Source organism: Podarcis bocagei, assembly GCF_964188305.1.
Source record: "Podarcis bocagei genome assembly, chromosome: 5".
NCBI classification, from domain to species: domain Eukaryota; kingdom Metazoa; phylum Chordata; class Lepidosauria; order Squamata; family Lacertidae; genus Podarcis; species Podarcis bocagei.
Genome location: NC_138129.1, coordinates 48,671,916 through 48,699,033, shown reverse-complemented (window position 1 = coordinate 48,699,033; position 27,118 = coordinate 48,671,916). Strand labels below are relative to the sequence as shown.

The 27,118-nt window shown below is 44.1% G+C and overlaps 1 protein-coding gene and 1 long non-coding RNA gene across 5 annotated transcripts; one reads left to right on the top strand and one right to left on the bottom strand.

Annotated features, from left to right (window-relative positions):
* Positions 1 to 271: 271 nt before the first annotated feature.
* On the top strand, positions 272 to 17,334 carry MTCH1 (mitochondrial carrier 1). Of its 3 annotated transcripts, XR_014008560.1 has the most exons (13): positions 273 to 498; positions 1,157 to 1,241; positions 3,551 to 3,657; positions 5,594 to 5,671; positions 7,128 to 7,185; positions 8,030 to 8,081; positions 9,561 to 9,620; positions 10,393 to 10,486; positions 11,806 to 11,853; positions 13,069 to 13,136; positions 13,771 to 13,846; positions 14,608 to 15,382; positions 15,457 to 15,501. XR_014008560.1 is itself a non-coding variant. In XM_081195789.1 (12 exons), exons 1-12 carry the CDS (start codon positions 325 to 327, stop codon positions 14,674 to 14,676), a joined length of 969 nt encoding a protein of 322 aa, XP_081051915.1. In that variant the 5' UTR covers positions 273 to 324; the 3' UTR covers positions 14,677 to 17,334. The 3 variants fall into 3 exon arrangements, 2 of the variants coding, with proteins under 2 accessions (XP_081051916.1, XP_081051915.1); XM_081195789.1 differs by having other exon boundaries at positions 14,608 to 17,334; XM_081195790.1 differs by lacking the exons at positions 13,771 to 13,846; positions 14,608 to 15,382; positions 15,457 to 15,501 and adding an exon at positions 13,245 to 13,477 and having other exon boundaries at positions 272 to 498.
* Positions 17,335 to 17,488: 154 nt separating this feature from the next.
* On the bottom strand, positions 17,489 to 26,828 carry LOC308587893. 2 transcript variants are annotated; one of them, XR_014008562.1, is made up of 3 exons: positions 25,981 to 26,807; positions 18,218 to 24,561; positions 17,489 to 18,169 (listed from the first exon to the last, which is right to left on the bottom strand). It is a non-coding gene; the product is annotated as an uncharacterized lncRNA (long non-coding RNA). The 2 variants fall into 2 exon arrangements; XR_014008561.1 differs by lacking the exon at positions 17,489 to 18,169 and having other exon boundaries at positions 22,930 to 24,561; positions 25,981 to 26,828.
* Positions 26,829 to 27,118: the final 290 nt, after the last annotated feature.

The following is a 27,118-nucleotide window of genomic DNA, read 5'->3' as shown; positions in this document are numbered from 1 at the left end:
TTTTTCCTGGGCGTTCCTGGATGGATCGCTTCTAACTCAAAAAAAAACCTCTTGAAACTCTGATTCATTGTTTTCACTATTCGCTAAAGCCCGCTTTCACGTCTGCCCCAGGATGGGGGGGAGCATGAAAATAAACCCGGAAGTTATCGTTATCCGTGGTCACTCTACAATTTTTCTGAGTCTATGCAAGGAAGCAGCCAGTTCCTTCTCCCTGCCGCAGCCCTTCCCCTTGCGTGATGTGATGACGTAGAAGCCCGGTGACCGAAGGGCTCGGTCATGTGACGAGGGCAGGGAGCTGTACGCGGAAGTGCGTTCCCTTGTTGGATGGGGGCGGAGGGGATGGCGGCTGTAACGGTGGGCCCTGGGGTACCTCCCGCAGCCGCTGGGCCAGGAATGGGGCCGGGACCGGCGGAGGGGGCCGACGCTCTCTTCGTGGCCTTGAGCGCCGGCTTCACGACCTTGAGCCACCCTCTGCTCTATGTCAAGCTGCTGGTGCAGGTGCGGTCGCATCCGAAAGCCGGTTCCGGGTGGGCAGTCTCTGTGGGCCTCTGACGGAGCAGGCAGCCCCAAGAATTTGGGGGTTGCGAAGCAGGGCCCGAAAATTAATGAGAGTTATTGGTATTTGCTGTTTATCTTGGGATGTGCCTCCCGGCATCCCTGGGCAAGTAGGTGTAGCCTTCGTCTTAATTATTGGGGCTGCCCCTAACTAGGGCTCAGTTTCCGGCTTTTGTGGTAGGTGTGACCCCTTGCGACAGGTGGAGGAGGGTCAGTACCTCATAAATGAGGTTTATCTCCTTTTTGCAATTTACCTAGATTTTGTAAAAAAACGTTGCTGTTCCATTTGCTGTATAAAATGACACTGTCACAACTAAAAATGGTGTGCCTGTGAGGATGATTTGGACTGTTTACCCTTCACCATAAGGGTTCAGAGTGGGTTAGAACAATGCAAAAAGACAATACTAAAATTAGCTATGAGGCCCCAGGCCTGTAAATCTTTTAATTCAGTAAAGGGTTGGTGTTGGTGAAACTGAGAAAGAACTGAGAACAAATGGGGAAATGTACCATCTATATAGGATGTAAACTTATGAATGAAGAACATTGGTATGGGGCAGTCTTCCAAGAAGCAGATGTTGCCTGATTGGTATCTCTTTTAAAGGTTGGGCATGAACCTCTTCCTCCAACTGTCGGGAGAAACTTGTTGGGAAGAAAAGTACTTTACCTACCTGGCTTTTTTACATATGGTGAGCATACCTTAATAAAAATCCAAGGAAAGTTTGTCAGTACAGTAGTACCTCTGGTTACAAACACCTCGGGTTACAAACACTTTGGGTTACAGACTCTGCTAACCCAGAAGTAGTACCTCAGGTTAAGAACTTTGCCCCAGGATGAGAACAGAAATTGTGTGCAGCAGGAGGCTCCATTAGCTAAAGTGGTACCGCAGGTTAAGAACAGTTTTAGGTTAAGAACGGACCTCCAGAATGAATTAAGTTCTTAACCCGAGATAATACAAAACTTAGAAATGATAAGTCAACGGTAGTATAGTGCTGTGATAAATCAGTTCTTTTTTTAAAAAAAAAGCCTTTTCTGTGAACAAAGTTGGTTTTTTATGAGAATATAGATGCTGCAGGAGGAATACTGCTTAGATCATCTTGATTTGCAATGATCACAGACAAAGACAACAATAAAGTGACAGCTAAAATTGTATGGCGCACTAGGTTTTCATAGTTGAAACTGGGAGTACTCTCCAGTAGACCTTATCTTCTGAGTAGGCATGTGCTGAATTGCATTATTGCCTTTTAAATCTTGTAGGCACTGGCCCAGTTGCATGTAATGCTAAGTTATACTGTATCTAAGCATGAATGCATGAATATGAAGGTACTTGCAGTAAAAAAAAGCTGCTGCTGCTGCTCTACTTAACGTGAAACCATGGTTTGGCACTACTACAGCTGAACCCAGGCACATAGCTAGTCTCACTCCAGACAAACCATGAGCCTGGGTTCAGCTAAGCCAAACCATGTCTTCATTTTGAGTAGCTCAGCAGCAGGACTGGGGGAGAAACGAAGTGGCTGTAATTTTTACAGTGAGTACCCACACGCTTAGCCATGGTTTGGCTTAGTACTGCATGCAGACCAGGCCAACACTCTATATCTCATTTATATTGCTAGTCATTTTGTAACAGGAAAAAAGTATTGTCTGTGCCACAGATTGTATGGAATCATTGTTGATCCTTGTTGACTTAGAAAGGGTTTCATGTGCTGCAAAAAGTGCAGTTTGGTGTGAATAATATCTACTTATTTGAATAATGCTAATAACAACAATAATAATATTTCTTATACCCCACCCATCTGACTCGGTTGCTCCAGCCACTCTGTGTCACTTCCAACAAAATTACAGAAAGAAACAACAGCAACATACCTAGTGTTAGGCCAGAAAACCCGTTTTAATTGATAGTACCTTTTTTGATTTTGGGATATCCATTTAGATGGATAAGGATTTCACCCTTTTTGTAAATTACTTTGAGGGTTTGTTTGTTTTGCAATCAAGCAGTGTATACATTTTATAAAACTATCAAATTATAAAATAAATCATTTCGTTATAACAGATATTAGCTGTGAAAGTGTTACTATGAGTAGTGGTATGATTGTTGAGGATTTATTTGCTATTTTCAGCCATACCACTTATGTGCTTCTCTTAGAGAAATGTTTGGCACCTATTAAAAAAAAAATCATTAGCAAACTGTTTTGCATAAAACAGAATTTTAAGACAGATACATTTATAGCATGTAGAGAGGCAGAATGTGTATACATCACTGCATGAATCTATAATACTCCTTGCTTTCTATATATATAATGGTATAGAGCAACCATACTGTGACTTAGAATCTGGGGGGGGGGGTTGCTAATGAAGCTTTTTAAATGCATTTCTTTGTGATTGTTTTATTGTGTGAAGCATGACAGTCAACTGAAGAGCTAGTCAATACAGCTGTTTAATGAAGATCACTTTGTAGATTTGCTCTTACAGAAACATTTTCTCTCTTTTGGAAAAAAAAATACAGCTAGGAAAAAACACTGCTTTACAGCAACCTGAGGGTTGGAAAAGTGGAATTAGTCTTATATTTCCACTGTAGCAAACAACCACGGCATTATACTATACTAGGAGCACATTTGAGTTTTTCCTCTCTGTCTTACCATCTGATGCTTGTAATAATTTAGGCTCTATGCAATTCCTTTCAAAACGTTTTGCAGATTATAACCTGAACCCCTTGGGGTGGAAGGAGGCAACACAGCTAAGCACGAGTTAAAGGAATCTTCACACTCTGACCTAGCCCAGTAAAATCCAGTGTAACTCTTTAAGGTAGGCAGACCACAGCTGAAAGATTTAGTTGGCAATGTCAGGGTTCTCCTCATTTTACAATGGGATCTTCAGTATCAGTGGATAGTCTAATGCCCTGAGACGTGTTATTCCAAATAGATGTTTAGTCAGCTGCAAGTTGGAGCTTCTGAAGACTGACAACGACGATGATGTGACACCACAATCGTTTATTTCCTAGCCAGACACATTGTGGAAGTGGATGGGAAAAGGGGCCTTTTCCGTGGCCTTGCTCCTCGAATTCTCTCTAGCACTTTATCCACCGTAAGCAGAGGGAGAGTAAAGAAGGTAAGGATCAAGTTTGCTCTCTGCACTCAGTGTACTGAAGGCTAGTTGTGAATGACTTTTTTTAAAAAAAAGAAAGGTCAGCATTTCATTATAACTCAAGTGTCAGCTGACACCACTGTGGAGTGAGAAGGAATGAGCTTCAAGAGCAGCCACCACTGCCACTTCTCTGGTTGTGGCAAATAGCCCTTTCCTTCAACCAGAGGCAGTTAATCCTTTGCAAGATCCTGAGTTGCTGAGCTGAAAGAGCAGCAGCAGCTGCTGGCCTTATGCTGAACGGAGGCCCTCTGAGCATGTCTTAACTTTCTCCCTTTTTCATTCTATGAACGATTTCCTGAATCCTCAGCATTTATTTTTTTTATTATGGTCCTACACTGATGGCCCTCTTGGACCATATTTTAAATTAATTGATTATTAAGTCACCATCAGGCTGCTTTAGGAATGTCTTGAGTGCCTTCAGCCTCCCTAAAATAATGATGTGCTGATCCTCTCTTAGTGACCTTTTATTTCCTGTGAAAGCCTGTTAGTCTGACACTTCTTGGCCTGCTCAGTCTTTGACAGTGGGGCTGTTGATTTCACTTTTCTAATCGTCAGTGACAGCTCCTCATTAAGGATGGGAGGAGTGCTGCTCTGTCTCCTGCCAAGATGAGTTGGCTGCCTTCCACTCCGTCCCCTCCTGCTGTGCACAGGAAAGCTCCGAAAACTCAACACTGCCTGATTCAGCTCTATGGTTCGGGAGCCTGCGCCGGCTGCCACTCCCTCCCGTCTGTGCATTGCTTGGAAGTGGGAAGAGAGGCTCATTCATGCTCCTTCAGTGCTTTCGAGTCTGGGCCTCCTCATGCTGATTCTCTTCCTGCTAATGATGCTTTAGACACAGGGTGATGAGCAGGAGGCAAGTGCATGCTTCCAAGCTGGGCATTTTCAAAGTGGAGAGCAACTTCCTTCTCCATTTCTGTGAGGCAGAAAAAGTTGTGTGTGTGCGCGCGCACACACAGACACACACACACACACACACACACCCGACAGGGCTCCCTTGCAGCAAGAGCATAGGGAGAAGGGAAGGAAGTTGGGGAAGGGCCATAGCTTGATGATAGAGCACGTGGTTCGCATGCAAAAGGTCAGAGGTTCAACTCTGGGCATTTTCAGGTAGGACTGGAAAAGCACTGGACAGCTGTGGCCAATCCATGTAGACACTTATCTAGGTTGGCTAATGGACTGACATGGTTCCTACTTCCTTAAGGAGGAAGGTGGAATCAAAGATGGGGGTGTAGCTCACTGGGCAAGTCACTATCTTTCAACCTAATCTGTGTAACATGGTGATCCCCCCTCATGTATGGTCCTCTGACCTCCTCTCCCATTTCCCCCCAGCTATATTATTTATTAGAAATGGGGAATAGGGAGCCTTGGGAACACCCCTAAGAGCAGATGCATCAAGTGCCATTGCTCATCATAGCTAAGTCTCTGAAGGGAGGCAAGCTTAATGTCTGTTCAGGATTTAACTTCCTTCCACAGGGCCTGTAAGACAGAGCTATTCCACCTGGCTTTCAATTTGAACTTAGCCTGATCTTTTATTCCCCTTCCTTTCCTCCCCCTCCCCTTTTTATGAAGATTGCCCGCTCTGGGATCCCACAGCTAATTCTCCCCTGGTCTCCTCACTGGCCCAAATAGGACTAATTTAGCCAACTAGCCCTGGTGATCATCTAATGTTTATTGGATGGATTTTCCCCCAAATTGATTTTTGAATTCTGAATTTATTGTTATTCACGTTTTATGCTGTTTTTTGTTGCATCAATTAAGTGTTTTAAATTTGTTGTTAGCTGCCCTGAGCCCGGTTTTCTGAACTGGGAAGGGCGGGGTATAAATAAAATTTTATTATTATTATTATTATTATTATTATTATTATTATTATTATTATTATTATTATTATTATGTCTTTTAGGCCTTTCCTTTGGAGGATATAGAACATGTTTCTAACAAGGATGATGTGAAAACGTCCCTTCTGAAAGTGGCAAAAGAGGTGGGATCCATTATCGAGCAATCTTTCTTTTCTTAATCTTTTACCTAGTGTTTGGAAAAAAGCAACACTGTTTTGCAACTTTGCATTCTCATAAATCTAGGAAAGTTAACATGGTTCATTTCTCCTCAACTTCCTGTAAGGCTAAACCTAGTTTGGAAAACTGCCTGGGGCTAACGCTGTGGTGGCACGCGGGTGGCGCTGTGGGTAAAACCTCAGCGCCTAGGACTTACCGATCGTATGGTCGGCGGTTCGAATCCCCGCGGCGGGGTGCGCTCCCGTCGTTCGGTCCCAGCGCCTGCCAACCTAGCAGTTCAAAAGCACCCCCGGGTGCAAGTAGATAAGTAGGGACCGCCTACCAGCGGGAAGGTAAACTGCGTTCTGTGTGCTGCGCTGGCTCGCCAGATGCAGCTTGTCACGCAGGCCACGTGACCCGGAAGTGTCTGCGGACAGCGCTGGCCCCCGGCCTCTTAAGTGAGATGGGCGCACAACCCTAGAGTCTGGCAAGACTGGCTCATACGGGCAGGGGTACCTTTACCTTTACCTTTTAACGCTGTGAGAAGATTGGAAAGGTTGAAAATGCAAACGTGGGGTCAGCCTGATTTCTTAAGATTTTGGCTCTTCCGCCATCCAAGAAATTAAAAATTAAAATGAATGGATTTAATCTAACTAAATAATTGCAGAACAATTTCTGTGAGCACAATGGAATTTCACTACCCCCCCCCCCAAAAAAAAAAATCTTCTTCAGAGAGAACCTGCAGAGGACATTCGGCAGATGAGTGGGGAGAGGGAAGAGAAGTTCCATTGCCATTGTAGAATTTTTTTCCGCACTTGCACAACCGAGTGTTGCAGAATACACTCATGGAAGGGACTTCCCTTCCACCCCTTGTGCAACCTGAAATCTGCTCCAGAGGGCCCTCCAATGTTTTGGAAGAGATTTTGAGATGGAGGGGTTGCAGAGGGGAGAAGGGAGAAGTTCTGTTGTTCAAGTAGGAGCCTGCTGTACAAGTTTTGTGGCAGCATTAGATACCATCAAACGATTTTTGAAAAATGGCATAATGAGAATATAAAATACCTGAAAGTGGTCTTCCAACATATATAATGTGAGGCTTGAAAAGTTTCAAAGAAAGCAGAAATTTGCCTTCAGACATGGGTATACCTCTGAGGTCAAATTGTTTGTGTTACCGAAGCTTCACAATCTCTCCTCTCTGAATTATCTCGTATACAGTTACATCAGAATAAAGATATGTGGGAGGCAGGTCTTGGCTTGGGGTAACGAGATCTGGGAATTGCTGCCTTCTGTGTAGTCCCCCCAGATTTGTTTTTTCAAAACACAAAACTGAAATACTTAAAAGCAATCGGTTTCCCAACATAGTCCTAATGACAGTGTGATCAGTTGCAGCCATTCGATTTCTCAGAAGGTGGTTCATACTGCACTCTGCTTGACCTTCTTTCTCAGACCTCCCATGAGATGATGATGCAGTGCGTATCCCGGGTTATCTCTCATCCGCTGCATGGTGAGTTGTGTGGTCTGCTGTCTTTCAATCTCTTTCTAACCTTGAGGGTTGTTGGGTTTTTGTTTTACAATCGAGTGGTATAAAAATTTTGATAAAAAGAAAGATTAGCTTTTAGTTTGTCTCTTGAAGCAATTGTTTTAAACAAAATTGGGGAAGATATTCCTAGCCATGACAGGAGCCTGATCTTGAGTCAGACTCATTTGAGATGTTCTTACTTACTAAAGAAAACATTTCTCTCTCCCCCTTTCAGGTGTTAAAACCTCTAGAGAAGGAAGTTTGCTGTCACTAATGATTGCTGAAGTAAATTTGACTCTGCATAGCAATACAAGAGACTGAGACTTGTTCCATTTCATGACATTTTGGTCCTACAGCTTACATAATAATAGGTGCATGTGCTGAAGTGTAAGAGGGATATTCACTCTACAACTGAAGAAAATATTTCATACATCTGACAGGGTGGATTCTGATGCAGGGATGAATAACCTGTGGCCCTCCAGACATTGATGAACTACAGTTCCAATCAGTCACAGCCAGCAAGGACCAGTGATCAGGGATGCTGGGTTGTTGTGTGGCAGCATCAGGTGGGCCACAGGTTCCCCATAATCAGTGAAATCTTATGCAGCTTGCTAATGTTTAAGGAGCCACAAGGCGCTCCTGGGGTTTTTGCTGCTAGGGAGGTATGCATTTATATCTCTGTTAAGCATCATGAACTAAGAACTATGACTGATAGAATGTTGCATTTTGGGGATTGGATTTTGTGCCTCATGTACTGCTTGATAGATCCTGATGAAGCGATGAAATGGTTTGCAACTCCAGTTGCTTAAATGCCTTTGTTTCCCTGCAGTAATTTCAATGCGCTGTATGGTCCAGTTCGTAGGACGGGAAGTGAAGTACAGGTGAGATTGTTCTGCCCTTTGAGAATTGAGCCTGAGAATAACAGTCTTGCATAAACTATTTCCTCAATGTGAACCAAGCAGCACCAGCATGAACAGCTCCCCGTTCTTCCTCTTACTCCACTGTGTCTTTGACGCTACATATCCATTGTCCCGCTAGAATTTTGTTCTAGTTTCAGCATCTTCTCTTTCAGACAAAAAGGAGGTGAAACACCAATACAGTTTCATAGTGGTCTCCCTGTGCAGAAATTTAAGATAGTGCAACTATGCAGTCACAATTTTAAGTATTTATTTGCTTTCTATAAAAACATGCATATGATGCTTTGGGGGACATACTCCACCTAAGAAAGCTCACAATATTGTAAAAACACAATAAATACAGTACTCTAAACTAATCACAACTAGCAAAGGCTGCAGCCTTAATAGTTATTAAAAAGACCATTTAAAATAGAGAGACTAATAAAACAACTAAAGAGTGCTATAGTATGTACCAATTCTGGAAATAAATTAAAAATTGCAAAAGGCAGCTTGTAAATGATGACTTTTAAGGCTTCATTTAAAAATCTGCAGCGCGGAGGCCATGCACACTTCTTAGGAGAGAGTTCCACCTGAATAGAGATAGCTTGGTTGCCAGCTACCCATCTCCTGGTAACCTCATGCTTAGCTTACTGCAATGCAGCATATACACAGCAGATTTCAAAAATAATCCAGAAACTGCAGTTGGTCCAAAGTAAGACTACAAGATTCCTTGATTCCTTCTTCAGCGACTCTACTGAAGAAGGTGTATACGCTAAGCAAAGTGAAGTGGGGGCTACTAAGGAGAGAGGGCCTTCTGTGTGGTGGCACCCCAGTTGTAGAATGCCCATCTGAGAGAGGCTGGCTCGGCACCTCCTTAGGGTTCTTTGGTCCCCAGGTCAGGATTTTTTAAAAAAAATTCACAGGCCTGTTAGGTATCTGTGAGTAGGAGTGTTATGAATTGCACTTATGTTCTATTAATATGCTTTGATTCATCCCTGCTGGACATTTTTATGCTGCAAACTGTTATTTTATTATGGTGATGGGAAGCTTTTTTGAGAGAGAGACCGGGGGCGGGGGGGAGAGATGCATTCTGAAGAGAGGGTATTTGGTTGGAGGCTGTGTGAGTGGGACTGAAGGTGGCTGTGGGCAGGGCCAGAGCCTTCCCTCCCCGGAACCCCCTTTCTCGCTCCCTTTTCTTCCCTGGCAAAGGAGAGATTACTCCTGGCCAGAGGTCTGAACTGCTGCTTGCTGAGGGCTTTGAAATTAGGCCAAGGGCCGCTGGTTGTCCACCCCTGTGCTAGAATCATAATGCTAATTTAGCTGTTGGTTTGTTCCAAGGAGAGGAAGACGATTCTTCTTTCCCCTGCTTGAAGCATACAAGTAGCAGCTGCATAAATGTGCTGCTGACTGCAGAGGCATGTGAGAGTTTCTTCCCCGAGTCTTAACCATTTCCTTTCTCAACAGGGGCGTGCTCAGCTCCATTGGGACAATTTGGAAGGAAGAAGGGCTGCTGGGATTCTTTGTGTACGTGAGTCTGTCTGAATTCCTAGCAAACCTTACTCAATCTGAAACTTTTGTTTTTGATCAGTTGCCACACCCTGGGCTAGCTCTTATTCCACACAGTCATCTGCCAGCAGAACGGGAGGTTGCTGTTCCCACTCCTTAGGATTCAGTTCTACACTCAACATTTTTCTATCAGGCAGTACATAGGATGCTGCTCCAAATAGGATACTCCTTTGGAATTCTAAAACTCTGCAGGTACATAGCAGAGATAAATTTTGGCCCATCATGACCAGGCAGCAGTGTCTCCTGCGCGTCATATAAAAGTGATAAAAGCAAATGACTTGGGGCTTCATAGGCAGCACCTCAGCCTTGGAGCTCCTCCCTGCATTATGTCAGAGCCTAAGGCACTTTTTGGAAGGAGTCCCAGACTTACTACTTAAGCAACAATAATTACTAGGAATGGCTCGGTCAGAACAGCAATAAGGAGATCAACAAATCTTATTCTATCTGTGATTACTTTTTAATCAGCACTGAGGTTTCTAAAATGCATCTGTGCTGTAGAATGCCATGTAGAATGAGTTAATGATTTCCTTTTGAATTAACAGACCTGGAGGATTGGAATCTCTGTATCAGGGTAGGGGTTAACCACATTTTCTGGTCACTCTTGATGAGATTTTTGTCTAAATTGCATCTTTCTTTTTTTTAAAGGCAACGGTTCTGTTTTAAATAGCCACAAAACTCTTGTAGTTTAACTCAAGTCTTTGTTATCCAATTTTCCTTCTTGGTTTTTCAGCGGTTTAGTTCCTCATATCCTAGGCGATGTCATCTTTCTATGGTGTTGCAACCTTCTGGCTCACTTGATCAACACCTACGCAGTGGATGACAACGTGAGTGGTGGGGTTTCTCATCCTGTTGAGTTGCTTGTTGGTTTAGTGCAACAGTGGATCTCTGGGTGATTTGCCCTGAATCAGCACACACACACACGCACACACACACACACACACACACACCTCTTACTTGTGAAAAAGAATGCTTGGGAGAAAACCAGGAGTGGATTTTTGTATGGAAGGACTTCTAAACTTGGTTTTGATAGTATCATTGAATGTCTGGACTTCTTAGTGTATGTCCACCTGACTGAGCTACTATTTTGCACCTAGCACTCATGCTTTAGGGACTACTAGTTAGTACTGATATCACAGAAACATATGGGTCGGAAGAACTTAGCAGACTGAAATAAAACATGCTATGTTTTCATAGCAAAAGTGTGAAGAGAGAGAGAGAAGCAGGAAATTTTCAATGACATATTTGGACCTAGGTTGAAGCCTTGATTTGCAGAATGTTCTAAATTGAAGGGGGAGGGGTGTCATCTGTAAGTGAGGCCTCTCTCTGCTTTGTTTCCACAGCTCAAAGTGAGCATGGTTTTAAGTAGCTGACAAATCTCAGCAGAGAACATGAACCTCCCCCCACCCAGCAATACTGTTCTGCTCGCCTGTAAACTTTACAAGCTCGAGCCGTCACCATATAGCAGCCAGGAAGTGCCTTTGCCACATTCTAGCCAACTTTTTCTGTTCAGTGCACATGGTTTCTCTTAAGCATCATTGATTCCCCATACTCAGTTTTTGCCTCGTTTGCAGCATGCTAATTTAGGCTAAGAAAATATCAAAACTCTCAGACCTGTTTGCTGGGAGCTGCTTGTTAATACGGCTCATGAAGTCTTTTCCCCTTTGGGGACATGGGATCAAATATTAAAACAGGTGGAGTTTAACTATGGAAAAGTTATTTCCAAAGAAAAGCAAGCTGAATTGCCTATACTTGTGTAACAACTCAGCAGTCTTTGTGGAGTTGTGTTTACAATGTCTTCAATCCAGTGCAGATATGGGGAACCTCTGGCCCTTGACCTGCTGCTAAACTACAATTTCCATCAGCTCCAGCAAGCATGGTCAGTGACCAGGGTTGGTGGGGCTTGTAGTTTAGTGACTTCTGGAGGACCAAGCGTTCCCCACACCTGGTTTAGTAGGTGCCTCTTGTCAGTTTAAAGCTGTTGCTGCCTATGTTAGCTCAGATCTGGTTTAGATTATATCTAGAACTATGCCAGTCTCTTTGCATATTCCATGCAGCCTTATTGATAACCGGTGATCTGCTTGTATTTGCTCAATGTGTGTGATGGTCTGAGCATGAAGAAACCTCTGATCTCTCTTTGTTTCAGTTCAGCCAAGCCTCTGTGATACGAAGCTACACCAAGTTTGTGATGGGGGTATGTAAGCGATTGTGCCTGTTGGGGGAATTGGTCGACATATGACTTGTTCTCCTTCTATCCTCCACTGTTCTAGGGAAATAGTGCACACCCATGTATGACTTTGTATAAGTACTGACTGAGTCCTGGCAACTGGGAACTTCAGATCTCAGGGATTGAACGGTTGATTTATGACCCTGACTTAAAGCAATAACTGGCAGCCTTTTTGGCAAGTGTGCTTCAAATGTGGTCCAAAGTATGAAACAGTGCCGCTACAAGCATTATTGCACACTGTAGTAGCTGTAACCCATCCCAGGCCTCTGCTCCTGGCCTCTTCTCATCAGCATAGCTTTGCAGAGGGAGGCAGGCTGTGTAGACTTGTCTCACTCCCATATACAGTCATACCTCGTGTTGTGTTCCGCTCATGTTACAGACTTTCTGCTTACGAATCCAGCAACCCTGGAAGTGTTTACTTCCGGGTTTGCCTCCCGCGCATGCGCAGAAGCGATCAGCACCCTTCGTGCAAGCGCAGAAACGATCGATCGCGCCGCACACATGTGCAGAAGAGGCACTCTAGTTGCAGACTTTTCAGGGTGCGAACAGCACCCCGAAATAGATTAAGTCCACAACTAGAGGTACCACTGTACTGGCTCCCACAGTCACTGCCCCTTGCTCCACCAGCGATGGTGCTTATGCCACAGGTTGGCCACTTTAAAAAATCTGGTCTGCTTGAGGCGAGGTGAGTTAGATGAAAGACCCAAGTCTCCTACCTGTAAGTCCTATGAAACTGCAACTGGCGAGTGGCCAAAAAATTGCTGGTCAACCCAGATTCTCCTTGGGCTTGAGAAACTGCCGTGCTGCCAAACCAGACTCGAATAAACCCACAATTAATAAAGTGCAAGATGTGGGTGGGGAAACCAGCTGTCATCATAACTTACGGATCTCTTTCCACGTGTAATTTTTAACAGGCATGTGCAACTCTGTTGTTAAGCATCTTTCAACTGCAGTTCTTCCTGCCAGTTGATGTATATCTGGGGCCTGTTATGCTGCTTTTCTACATAACTGACAGTTAAGCTGCCTCGGGTGAAAAAGTTTCTCTCTCTGCACACTCAAAATATGCTGGTCCTGTCTTGTTGCATGAGGCTTCTTGCTCATTGTTTTTTGGGGGGAGAGGTGGGGGACAGTGTCTCGCTTTGCCATATGGAAGGGAATGCCTTAGATATGTCTTTGTTTCAGATTGCTGTGAGCATGCTGACGTACCCCTTTCTTCTTGTGGGAGATCTCATGGCGGTGAACAATTGTGGGTATGTGATTTCACTCTCCCCACTCCCACCCCCAACCAACGTTATTAATAAAAACTTAATAAGTTGGCAGAACTACTTATTCTAGTCATATTTTCCTATACTGAACAGCTTAGCCTGGACATATGCACACACAGCATGAAAAATCACGCCCTCGCATCCCTGCACGCACCTAAAAAAATGATTTGGGACAGACAGACTTCAGGCTGATGTGTTTGGAGATGATGCGCACTGAAGGAACCAGGAGGAAGAGAAGACCTCGGCTGTGTGTATATGTGGAAATAGCCCACAGTTATTTTTGCTAGCCAGCCAGCATTTTTAGGTCAATAAACATGAAGTGAACAGCCTCTGTGTCTCTCTCAGGTTTGTGAATGTTCATGGTCATTGAAGGAGATGGAGTTAAGTCGGTGGCTTTTTGTAAAGTTTCTGCAGCTTGTAGAACAATGAGAGGGTTTGGTTTTCTGTTGTGTATTGCCCCCTTTTTAGAGCAGGGACTGTATATATTTGTGTCTGTCATAACTGAATAAATGAGAGCATCTGGAGGCAGTAGTGATGTTGGTTCCTGTTTACACCTTGATTACTTGCTTCTCTCGCCTTCAGTTTGTTCTCTTCCTTGACTGCTCTCTTTGCTGTATAGGTTACTTGCTGGCCTCCCTCCACGCACCCCTGTGTTTTCCTCTTGGATTCAGTGCTGGAGACACCTCAGTGCTCAGGTGAGCAGCCGTGTTTACTCTGAGATGAGTTTAGCCAGAGAAAGTAAAGCTTTGGTTCCTGAGCAGTTCCTTAGTACAGATGGATGGCAGAAGCATGCATCCTTCCTTGTCCTGAACAGAAGTGGATGATTCTTAACTTTTTGCAAATCTGCCTTTGCAAATTTAGCCACAGAAGAAGCAAAATGTCACCCCCAACTCCCCTGCCGTTTTTACTCTTTAGTGTTTTCATAATCTTTAAAATCTTGTTCAGACTAACATCAGTAAGGATAATCTTCCCAGTAAAGTCTATTCCTGTGAGATTTGGTGTTTGTCTTTTTACACCACCGTAATATTATGCAGGGTTTCCCTAGACGTGTATAAAATACAGTGGTACCTTGGTTCTCAAACTTAATCTGTCCCAGGAGTCCGTTCGACCCCCGGAACCGTTCAAAAACCAAGGCGTGGCTTCCGATTGGCTGCAGGAGCTTCCTGCACTCAGTCGGAAACTGCGTCAGACATTCAGCTTCTGGAAAACATTCACAAACTGGAACACTTTGTGGTGTTCGGGAGCCGATTTGTTTGACGACTAAGCCGTTCAGGAACCAAGGTACCACTGTAAGAGGAAGAGGGAAAAAGGAATGCATATGGGGGATTACTATTTGTATTTTGCTCCTGGTTTACTGTTGCTGCATCCAGCACCCTTATTTACTATACATTTTTTTAAAAATGGCAGTTCTTTTAAATGTTGGTTTCCAACACTTCTCCTGTTTTCTTCTCCCTAGGGGCAGCTCTTCAGAGGCTCCAGCCTACTTTTTCGTAGAGCATCTGCACCAGCATATGTTATTGATTAATCTCATCTGGGAGAAAGAGGTCAACCTAGACTCTTGTAGAAGAAACCTTCAATGCTTGCTTTGACATTTCCTTTTTAATTTTGAAGTCAAAGGTGAAAGAGCAAGAGCATCTTCTCCCCAGCAAATTGGACTGGCTTCCTAACTGCACCATGTTGACTTAAGTTGCCAGCTGATCTTGCCAGTCAAGGTGGGGCAGGAGCACTTTTCAGCGCCAGCCAAGCCTAAAGTCCAAAGGGACAGCCTTACTGGAGAACGGTTATAGCTTCTGAAGGCTTGGCATGCACATGGCTCTCTGGAGTCAGGGACACAATGAGAAGTTTGTTTACATCATTCTTTGCACTGCCTAAACCAGCCGAGACTTCAGGTGGTTGCAGTCTCTCCTCGGTGCCATCGTTAGAAAAGTAAAATAGAATAGCCATTCTTGCATTAGTCTGTGGACCAGCAAAACATTAGACAAATTGGAGAAGCTAAACTTAGCTCTGTCAGCTTTGGCCTCTGCCTCATTGGCTAGCCTACATGTTAAAATCCCAATTGGTTTTAGAATATTTTTCATACTTAGGATTCAGGAGAGCCACAGAAAACGTACCGTAAGTGGCAGTATTATTCATTTCCTAACTGACATGCAGAGAGCTGAATCTTGGTTTAACATAGCATCTCTCAGGTCTTCCACCACCCAGATTTTTCATGGGGTTCTTCTCTTAAGTTGGCACATAAGAGTAATCAGTTTTATCTGGGTTTTGAACAACCTGAGCACAGGAAGGGGGTTTTGAACACTAAGAGGGAAGATACATTTCCTAAGGGGACATAACTACAAGCACCTTAAGATGTTTAAGCCAGAATTGGTATAGCTAGTGCTATTTTTCTAGAAAAAGAGGTGTTGGAACTCACCATGAATGCCTGCCTTGTTCTCTCAGAATGGCAGCAGCACCCACCTGATTGGTGCTGGAACTGAGTTCCTGCAAGTTACGGCTGAAAAAAGCCCTAGCACAGGTAGCACTAATAGTGTCCACAGGGCCACATGTGAACACTAGGGCTCTTCTGCCACTCATGAAGCCAGGGGATCTTCTGGGGTGGGATTCAGTAGCACACAAGGGGATGCAGCTGGGGGGGGTGAATCATGGCCAAACTGAAATAGCATGTAAGCAAAGAAAGGGAATGTTTTCTCTGGGACAAAAAACACATGTTGTGCTGACCTGTATGTGAATAAGCTTGTCAGACTTCCTGGTCTAGACCTATTTCCCCAGCTCAGCAGTGCTCCCCACTGTGAGATGATGCTGGGCAAGAAAGTCTGCCGTGTTAAGGACTTGTAGCTTTTTTGTGTAGAACGGAAAGGTTTTTGCACATTGGTTGTCATAGCTGAGGCTGCCTTCTGATCATGTGAATTTGGGCCATGATTAGTTTTTCTAATTTCTGCTTTAGAAGTTCATGTGAGTTGGCTCTGGTTGACATGAAGACTTTCATTATTAGATCAATTCCACAGTCAAGGGGGAGTCGTGTGGCTACTTCGCCACAAGCATGGCTGACAGTTCAGTCCACAGTTGACTGCTTCCCCCACTTTCGCATCTTTGCAGTAGCATGGCAAATGTTGGGAAATTATCTTCCTGGCAAAGCATCTACTTTACCAACAATTTTGAGACTTCTCTGCTAAACACAGATTCTCACCACACTTTAGTTCTGTGAATTGGTGCTGAGCTTGAGACAAAGGCCAAGCCAACTCTTGTCAATTAATGTGGTTGTCCACATTGGTTGCTTTGTGGTTGCTTTGGTTCCGCAACTGTTAAACTACTTGAACTTGTATGCCACAACAGTATATAAGAAAGGTCAGTTTATTTGTGAGTTGCACTAAATTAGTGTTTCATTTCAGCAAGGATGTGGTTGTAGCACGCTGGCTCAACTTAAGTTCAACTATTAGTGTTTGTCTTCAGGAAACTAGGTGATGAGGGAGTGAAAATCCAGCATTGGGATTCTAAAGGCAACTAACTCCTTGTCCAGTAAAAGTGTTAGAGGCATTCCTTTGTTTGTGATCAGAGCTTATTTATACACACAAAAAATGGCTTTATTCCCGTCCAGTGCTGCTGTACATAGGCTTTCCCCGTTCCATTTGCTGTGTTGTTAGTTCTTTGTTGTATGTGCATGAGTGGTGTATGTGTTACTAAGTAATTCCAAATGCATCTGTGCTGGCTTCTGCAGTGCCTGGGGATTCTTTCTGGGTCAGAAGGAAGGGCATTAATTTTGTAATGTCATACAGTGAAAAATGATATGGATGTCTTGTGATTTCCCCCCTCTAAATCCTTGGGGAGCCCAGGAAGAGCCTGGTCTTGCTTCTTGCTTTTTGCATCCAAGGAACCACAACAATTCCTCAGAGGAGGAATAGGGTCATTTGTTTTCCAGATAGGTGTCCCAAATCTTTTACTTTCCAAACATTGTCATTTGAACAGATACTTGTCTTGATGCTTTGGAGATCTTGTCCTGTATAGCATATTTGTACATGTATTATTAGTACATGTGGGAGGCTCTTGTGGTATCTAAAATATCTGCTACCTTATCCCTTTGACACAACCCATCACTTTAATGCTTTTACCTTTACCATAAAACTGCATGATATTGTTTTTATAACTGTTAATTGAATTCACTTTGAAATAAAACTGTGGAAAATGACATCCCTTGAGCTTCTTTAATGTTATGCATGAACCCAAGGACTGTAAATCTCAGCCGTCTAGTCTGCTTGTTTTTAAATCTAAAATCTTCACACACACAAAAACACCCATTGAGGTTATGTGCTATGTCCATCCTGCTCAAATGAGACTGTAAAGGTCAGACCCAATCAGAACAATGAAACTAGAATGAAATGTTCACACTGCACCACAGTGTTGCTGTGCAAAGGCTACAAAATACAGTTGTACCTCAGTTCTCGAACATCTCCATTGATGAATGCTTCAGAACTTAAATGCCGAAAACCCGGAAGTAAATGCTTCTGTTTTCGAAGACACCTCGGAAGTTGAACGGCTTCCGCTGCTTGTTTTTCAATTTTCTCAATTGAATTTGCAGACAGTCCTTTGCACCTTGGTTTTTGAACGTTTCGGAATTCGAATGGTCTTCCAGAATGGATTACGTTCAAGAACCAAGGTACCACTTGTACTGGTATGTTTTTCAGTAAGTCAGTTTTCGCATACCCACCTTCCTTGTTTATGCCCTACTAAGACTATTGGCCATGTTGGCTGGACTTGATGGGAATAATAGTCCAGCAACCTCTGGAGATCACCTCTGATTTGTAGGAACATGGGTATCAGGGTTGGGAAGGACTCCTTTCAGAGACCTTAAAAGAGTCGCTGCCAGCCAGAGTAGACAATATGGGACTATATTTTCCATGGTCTGACTTGGTATAAGTCACCTTCATATCACCTGGCCTAAAGATTTTTACACATCAGTGGTTCTCCATCAACCACTTCAGAATTGCTTAGGGTCTTGGTCAACCACTTAATTACTTTTTTGCCTGTTGTAGGAATTTGAATTGTAATATACAGTATACAAAATAAAAGACTCAATAAAAATACAATTAATATTCAGCATGATGGATGTGCCAACTCTCATCTTCAGCTACAAATCCTCAGATGCACCACAGGTCACCTGAATGAAGTCCACAGACCACAGTTTGCCATCCCCTATCCTAGACAATAGCCTCAATAGACTGTCTCGGACTCCAGGCTGTCTTCCTTGCCGAAACATCCTCTTTTCACTAGATCCTAGGCTTTGGCAACTCATAAACATAGTTCAGTTTGTTTAGAGATCTGGTAAAGAATGTATATTAGATTAGGTAGACATTTGGCTTCTGGCAGTGGTTTTACTGTACAACTGACTACTAAATTATTATTAATAAAAAGTAAGATCTCAACAACAGTGACAGGGTCAGGGTCACTTTTCAACCTTTAGTAAAGGTGCTAATTTATATACGTAGTTGTATATGAAGCAAACTTTGCTTTCCCCAGTTACATGCAGATTTTGTTTATGAGCTTTCCAATAGCACTGTGGTGATCGTGCTTAGGGTACTTTGTTTGAGGATCATATCTTCTGAGGCATAATAAGCTTCTATGCTCCTCTTGTCACACTGCAGTGCACCATCAAGAATTTGGGGAAATAGCCTGGGAAAAACCCTTTTCTCTCTGGGTCAGCACTACATCACTTCACAGTAGAAATCCAGCCATGCATCGGTGGGCAGACAAGCACAAGCTTTTCTGGTTTGAGGGGGTTGGAAGTACTAAAACAATACATTGGCTCCGCTGAAAGAGAGCACACAGAGTCGGCTGTAAAAATTTGGTACCTCTGGCCAGTACGTAGAGTGCCAACCATCTCCTATTTTTAACTTGAAGTGGTTCAGTTCTGAGAGTTCAAAGGGATTTCTTCTTATGAAACTGCTCAGTACGTTCCCTTTTTAAAATTCATTCACTGGAGAGGAAGGGGAGTGTGGATCAGCCCTTCCCAGTTAAAAAGTCTGCCTTGCAGGGGCTTGTGTAGGCGAATGTTCCTGTTATACAAATTTCTCGTCTTCCCTTTTCTCTGTTCCCATCCATTTTCACATCCTTCCACAGTCTACCCCCAGGGACAGCCCCCTCCTCTCCTCCCCTTTTGCATCTGCTTCCTTCCCCTTTTATATCTGGTTCTGGCAGCTACTTCCGTCTGGTGCCTCTGAGTGCATGGCATATTGTCCTGAACAGCCAATGGCTTTCTCTCTGTGTGTGTGTCTCTTTCACCCCCAAGCATGATGCAGAGCTGCTGTTTTGCAGGAAGCTGCAGCTAAGAACATTTGTGGCACGTGTGGGTGGCTTGCAGCTCTTTTGTTTACAACAATCAGGGTCCAAGGAGAGGAGATTCCTGGGTCATCTCCAGCCCATACGCTGACCATATAGTCGGGGGGGGGGAGGACCAGTCTACAGGGGAATGTTAGTTGCTTTTAAAAAGTAAAGCAGATTGACTCGCTTAGATATCCCAAGTCGCATGGGCATCCATATCCTCAGAGCCCCCTCTTTAGATGACCCATTAGTGGAGCATTCGCGTTGATAAGCTTATCAGCAATGAATTTTTCTCCCAATGAGTTTCTGTTGCCACATGGTGGAAAGACTGCTGAAGATCAGAGCCACTGAGACGTCTATTTCAAGTGAGCAGCTTTCTTAATTCTGAGAACCATGCAAAAAGACAGATCTGGGTGGATTTGTCGTGAAACCTTAGTTCTCAGATAAAAGCTGAAACGTCTGAAGTTTGCCCAAATTTCAAATGTTGGTGCTCTTTAATTTGGATCTGAAATGCTTATCCTAAAAATCAAGTACTTTACAATGAGAAGGTGGCAGTATATATGCTGCGGTTTGTTTTGTTTTTTGGCAGGTATGAACCACAAAACAGCTCTCCAGCTGTCTCCATTGCCAGCTATTGCCAAATATTGTCAGTTACCAGATACCATGGTAAGGCTGTTCTAAATGCAATGCAGGGAGTAAAATGGAAGATAGCCTCTGGTCACAGGCTCACAATTAGAACCAGTTGGACTTGCCTTGCTTCACAGGCGTTGGGTGCAAGTAACTACATGTGCAATCTGTAGGATCAGGCTGATACCTTTACTTTCAGATTATTGCTATCACAGCTATGGGTTTTTGTGACGCTAAAAGAGCTTATGTTGTGTAGCTCCTGTTGTGAAGATATTCTAGATCATCTTTCCTTAAACTCTATCATCTACTTGAAAATCACTGTAAAGGTAAAGGTACCCCTGACCATTAGATCCAGTCGCGGACGACCCTGGGGTTGCGGTGCTCATCTCACTCTATAGGCCGAGGTGTTTGTCCGCAGACAGCTTCCGGGTCTTGTGGCCAGCATGACTAAGCCGCTTTTGGCAAACCAGAGCAGCGCACAGAAATGCTGTTTACCTTCCCGCCAGAGCGGTACCTATTTATCTACTTGCACTTTGACGTGCTTTCAAACTGCTAGGTGGGCAGGAGCTGGAACCGAACAACGGGAGCTCACCCCATCGCGGGTATTCAAACCACCGACCTTCTGATCGGCGAGCCCTAGGCTCTGTGGTTTAACCCACAGCACCACCCATGTCTAAACTCCCTCATCTGCTTGAAATCACTGTAGTAGTTATCAAATACCTTCATACCTACTGGGAAACTCATTTGAATGCCAGCCTTTATGTGGTCAATGTGCAAAAGAGGAAAGAAGTAGTAGACTTGGGGAGCCAAGGGAATCCTACAAAACTTTTAGGAATAAAATGTAACGGGGGGCCCAAAGCTGAATGACCACAGAACACTACTGGAGAAATATTGGGGGGGGGGAACCATGGAGGAGGGAAACTATTACGGACTAGCCTGGAAGACGTGGCTGATTGGCTGGGAAGACATCCATGCTGCAACCTTTTGTTGCAGGTCCCAGTTGCTAATTACTGTTTGACACTGTCAAGCGACTGAAATCAAATGTCATTAGAGATCAAGCCACACTTTCAAATGTTTCAATGAACATTTGAATATGCAGAGAATTTCTGGCGTGTTACTGAAAGCCAGCATTCGATGGGAATCTTTTTTGGAAGCAAACAGCTTTCAGCTGAAGTTTGGGGGGTTTTTTGCTCTGAAGCCATCCTGTAGGCTGGGACTGCCAACCTGCTGCCCTCCAGAGGGTGCTGGAACTGTTACTCTCACCTGCTCCAGCCAGCCCAGCTAGCTGACTGGGACTGAGGAGAGCCATAGCCCAAACCGTGTGGAGGGCACCAAGTTGAGGAAAGCTGCTCTAAGCAAACAGAGGGGAAAGCGAGGCCTTTTCAGGGCCTCAGGCTTCGGCAAGGTGTGCTTCAGCTGCCGCCTCCTACCTGTGCTCCAAGATTATGGAGGCTGCTCTACACGCAGAACTAGTGTGTGGAGATGACGCACTGCCCCATGCTAAACAGAGGAGCCATTCTTGAGGCTGTGGAGCACGCCCTTGGCCCAGAGCGATAGGAATGTTTGCTTTTCTCTGCTCCTGTTGTACTGTGCCAGAGCAGGCAGCACGTAGACAAGAAGACAGCAGAGCCCAGCTAGAGGGGGTGGGGTCAGGCCTCGCATTCCCACTGAGCAGCTTGAAGGGCATGGCTGGCTTTGGAAGGGAAGAGAGTGTGCAGGGCAGATAGATAGCTAAGCTACAGTCCTAGAGGGTCTCCTTTCCTTGGAGCAGGGAATTGGAGGGCAAGGAATTCGTATTCCAGGTCAATGTGAATGTCAAGTAGGGATCAGTTAATCTGCCTATTTTTTGTTTCTCTCCATTTCTTCTTTTTCCAGCCTTAAATTCAGATGTCTATGTTCCTGCTTCAGTTTAAAAAAAAAATTAAAAACAAGTTATGAAATTCAACAACATCGTAATAGATTTTACTGCAAATTTCTCCTAGTTTCTTATTCAGTTTTACTGAATGTACACATTTTTTGCAAAGCAGTTTTGCCTTTAAAAATGCATTTCTGAATGTCACTTTCACTAACATGCAGACTTAAATGCACACTTTGCCTCAGTATATGCATTTTTGTGCACATTGCTTGGATGGAGAACTGCATTGCAAAATTCAGAGAAATGCAAATTTCGAAAGATGGCTGTGTTTTGGTTTGCGTATTGCTTCAGGAAGTGTAGATTAGGTAGGCTTGTCATTACATGTGAATTGAATCAAAATTCTCCCCATCCCTAATGTGATATTATCAGTAAATGGAAGTCTGGGCCAAAGGCAGACTTGTGCTGCTGTTGATTTTTCTCCCAAAGGAAAATTCACATTTTTCTTTCTGTAAAAATATGTATCCATCCTTTAACATGTTGACACAAATAATAACTATCTATCTATCTATCTATCTATCTATCTATCTATCAGTATACTTTAAAATGCTTCCAAAATTTATCCAGGCATTGCTAGATTAGTGTGATATTTGTCTTGAATATATTGCCATAATATGAGCCATACTGCTGGGGATATTTGAAGCTTTTCCTAGGTACTGTGTGAAGTGCCAAGAAACCCTAAGACAATATTTGATCAGAGATCATGGTGGCCCACAGAAAATGAATGTGCGTACCATGGGGCAATAAGAGCTTTGAATCTATATTATCTGCATTCAGCTCTGCTGGCTGCTTCTTTTTCTTTCCTGCCCAAGATTGATGTGGAAGGTTTGAAGTGCTAATTTGCAGTCATTAGCACCTCATTCTCCCAGTACCCCTTCTCTTTGAGAACAGTAGCCATACTGTCTGTCAGGAGATGTTCCTAACTCATGCTCTTAAATTGTATTTTATTGTACATCTGTTGTTTGGCTTGTCAATGCCTCTAGGGGCATGTTTTCTTTCTTGAAAAGCTATATACAAATTTATTAAACAGATACATTTAAATGGATGCTCCATCTCTGTATACCTCATGAACTTGCTGCAAGCCAAGACTCAAGTTACGTAAATGAATGAATCTTCAGGCAAAACATTAATGACCACCTTGGTTCCCCCACTGTTCAGTTCCAATATCATATGGTGCCTTGCAAGACTGAGGGTTGTTGGAATTTCAGCATAATGAAATCTGCAGTAAGGAATTGAAACAGTGTTCGGGTAGCACTTGCAGGGCTCACTTTTGCACTGGTAGTTTGAATGCTTGGAAAATTCATTCTCTGCGAATTCAGATGATGAACAGTCCCAATCTGTACCTCCCACACTAATGTGAGAACTGGAACCCATATGTCTTTGGATTTTGCACTTTTCCAAAATTTCTGATGCGATTCCTAGGTTCAAGATGCATTTTCAAACTGCATATTCAGTGAAATATGTTTTGAAGTGTGTGGTTTGAGAGGAAATGTATTCCGAAAGGTGCGTTTCGTGAGACAATATGTTCAAAATGCATATTCTTTTAGATACCTACTTAAATGCATTTTTTGAGAAAATTAAATAGAAAACTATAAATAGATAGCTAGGTAGAAATATAATAGACTGGTGTCGAAACGGGACAGGACAGTCTTCTGAATAAACACATCAGAAAGAGGCATGGGCCAGAAACAGGCTGATCCATCCATTCATTGACCTAGTGAAATAGATGGGGCAAATCTTATAAAAGAACATGAGAAATGCTACTGTGCTTGTGTCCCATCAGTAGGCATCTGACTGGCCTCTGTGGAAACAGAATACTGGGCTAGAGAAGCCTTTGGTTTGATCCAGCAGGGCTACTCTTGTGTTCTAAAAGCGTACTATTTCCTTTGTTAATAAAGACCAGCCTGTTTATTTATATACTGCATTCCTGCCAACATACTCAAGTTGGCTTTACGGTTTAGAATAAATCTCATTTTCAATGTATGTTTCAACTAGATTCTTTTTAGCCCCGGATATATCCTCCTACCTTCGGAGGCCTCCACTTGAGCCTAGACTTGCAGCCTGAAATGGCAGCCGTTACTTGAGAACAAGAAGGCACATCACTGGAATAAAATGACTTCAGTCGGAACCCAAGGAGGTTGCTCTTAAGCTCAGCTGCTTTCCTTCCAGCAGCTGGAAAAATCCAGTTCCAAACAGTTTGGATAGGATTCAAGAGGCGAAAACTAAGGGGGCGGAGGGGGAAGAGAGAGGAAGGAAAGCTCGTGGCGTTGTTGTGAGGTTAAAAGCACCTTGCTTGAGAATGCCATCTCCCATTATTGATCGGAGAGTCCTTCCTGGTAGGAGGGAATACGTTGCTATAATACTGAGGTAAAAAGGAAGCAGCTGGATTCCTCCCAGTTGGGTGCTGTGGAAAGGTGGCCATGTTGGGCAAGGGGTCTTCTGTGTGGTAGGAAATAATCTTTCTCCACAACTACAAAAGCACAAGAGTCTTTTCTGAGCGTGCTGTAGGATCCCGCGGCAGTATACAAAGGCCTTGCCATCATGGCGTCTCTTCGTCTCCTTCAGGCAGCGGCCCACAGAGTTCATGTGGTGTGTGGGGAGAAAGAAAAGGGGGGAGGAAAAGAGGGAGACTATAAATGCTGGATTCCTGCTTCTAAGTTCATCTCTTTCCCTCTCCCCCCCCACCGCCCTCCCCAATTCCAAATTGCTGCTGCAAGCCTTTAGAGGGCCACTTATGTTGATCCAGATGTAAGGAAAAGCCTCCCACTCATCCTCTTGCTCTCCCTTGATTAAAACATTATAATTCTTTAATCTCTCTGAATTGAGTTTCTTCCTTAAAAGCTGCCTGTTCTCTTTGATACACCAAAGCAGTTCTTGTCACGCTGCCAAAGGAGGCCGAGTAGAGTGTCACACAGCTCAAACTTTTACAAGCTGAGTGAGCAGGAAAACAAGCAAAGGCACACAGGCAAGCAGAGAGAAAGAGAGATACAGAAAGAGAGAAAGAGGGCTGATATCTTCCATTTTATTTTACATTTTTTGGGTTCCTTGCCGAAGAGAAAGAAGAGCGTGCTTTTTTTCGTTTTGTTTGAAGCTCAGCCATAAATATAATTAACTTTTCCAGCAAACGTGATGGCCAACCTCTGAGAAACTTGGACGAGGAGAAAAGGGGGGGTGGGAAATGACGTCACCACGATCTGGGGGTGCCTTTCGCGCTGCCTGTCAGAGCCGAAAGAAAAGAACAGGGCAATAAAACAACGGCTGCCTCTGTCTCCTTCGTTAAACACGGCACTAATTGGATGTTAATTTCTCTTTGCTCTTCTCGCTGTTTGATTGTAAGAACTCTCCTCCTCTTTCTCTCTCCCCCCCCCCTTGCAAGACTCTTGCCAGTCGCAGGGAGTCTATACTGTACATTCCCTCTCAATTGTGGGCTCAAACAATTCAGAAGCCCAGGCAGTATTAAAAGAGGGGGGGAAGGGGGGGATTGGATTTAGGAGTTTCACGAAGCTCAACATTTTCCTTTCATTGCCCTGTACAGAGTTCGGAGTATTTTTTTTCTCCCTCCCTTGCGTTCTGTCCAGTCTCCTTGGCAGCACGGGGGGGGGGGGAGAATTAACCCAACCACTGCCCAACTCCATGTGTTGAAACAGGCATTTAGGGGAGCCAGTGCAGGCAGGAAGCTGTTGCCGTCTTTGCTGCCCAGGTCACCCTTAAAGGGTGTTTGTGTTTCTTAGCTTGGATGCTGGAGGGTGCTGAGTGCATCTGATCGATCCATAATGTACCCACGCACGCACGCACACACACACACAGACACGCACAGAGTGGTGCAGTGGAAAAAGAGGTAAGTTAAGAACAGGCTTTGAGGGAGAGCAGGGGGGGATTTACCAAGGGAGATGGTGGGTGGGTGGAGAGAAAGAAGGAGAAGGGGAGGGGAAGGAGAGGAAGGAGGTGGAGGGTAGAAATGTGGGAGTAAAGTCCTACCTGGGATCGGTGCCAACTTCCTGCACAGGGCTGCAGACCCGCAGCTTTGAGCAACCCACCAGAGGCGACTTTTCTCTCTTGTCACAAATCCAAAAGGCAAGGAAGGCAACAGGAACAGGTACAACAGATGCAAAGCAGCCTTCTTTGCCAAGGTGCTGGTGGGTAAATCCTTCTCTCCCCCCTCCCTCCCTCCCTTCTCCAATCCCTTCTCCAATCCTTATTGCAGCTAGCTGTATTTTTTCTCTTTTAAGGATCCTTTCAAGCAGGCTGGATAGAGGCTTTTTTTTGTTTTTCATGACTATATATCTCTATAGAGAGAGATATTGAGGGATTGAATTCTCACGCCAGTTTCTCCTCTCCGTTTGGATTAACATGCAGAAGATGTGCCTGTCACTTTGCTTACTGTCAGTGCCTGTTCAGGGATGGGAGAGGGCTTTGTTCCGCGCTGCCTGGGAAGCTGTGCCAACTCTGACTTGGCAGCCAAGCCAGAGTGGGCAGGGAGAACGCAAAGAGAGCGAGCGAGAGAATGACTGCTGAGGCTTCCAAAGTGGGAAGTGGCTGTAGGCCCATTTCCGAACGAGGCAGCTATTCACTCTGCCCCCTTCTTCTTCTTCTTTCTTTCTCTGTCTCTTTCTAAGACTGGCACGGACAAAATGGAAAATGTGGGGGCCTGTCTGCTCTCCTCTGGCATGTCCCGGTGGGTTGGTTTTCTTTCTGTCTTTTCTTTCTCTTCTCTCTTTTTTAAAAAAATCATCCTCACCTGCCTCCGTTTTTGTTTTGTTTTTGTTGTCTCTTAGCTCCATTTTTCAATCGGCAAATGAGGCATTTCACAAAAGCGAAAATGCTTCTTGCATAACTAAGATGATGTGGGGGGTGGGTGGGTCTTGTGTTTTTGTTTTTGTTTTCCCGCCCTCGTATCTCTCTTGGCTGGGTTAAAGAACTGTGCCGCCACCAGCATCCCGGGTTCAGGACAGTAGGAGCCAAGATTTATTTTACGTGCGTACATTGGGGAGACCGGGGGATGCTTGTTGGGGAAGCAAGAGGGTGGTTTAGGGTGTTGGTGTGCTGAGGTTGGGGGGTGTTTTTTTGTTCTTCGTTTTGGCCCTTTGGAGGGTGTTCCCGTAAAAAGCTGCAAAAC

Excerpts from the sequence above, each read along its gene's own strand:
- MTCH1 (XM_081195789.1), top strand. The coding sequence starts at position 325 with ATGGGGGCGGAGGGGATGGCGGCTGTAACGGTGGGCCCTGGGGTACCT. Across the intron at positions 1,242-3,550 it reads ACCTGGCTTTTTTACATATG|CCAGACACATTGTGGAAGTG; the intron begins GTGAGCATACCT and ends TTTATTTCCTAG. Across the intron at positions 8,082-9,560 it reads GGACGGGAAGTGAAGTACAG|GGGCGTGCTCAGCTCCATTG; the intron begins GTGAGATTGTTC and ends CTTTCTCAACAG.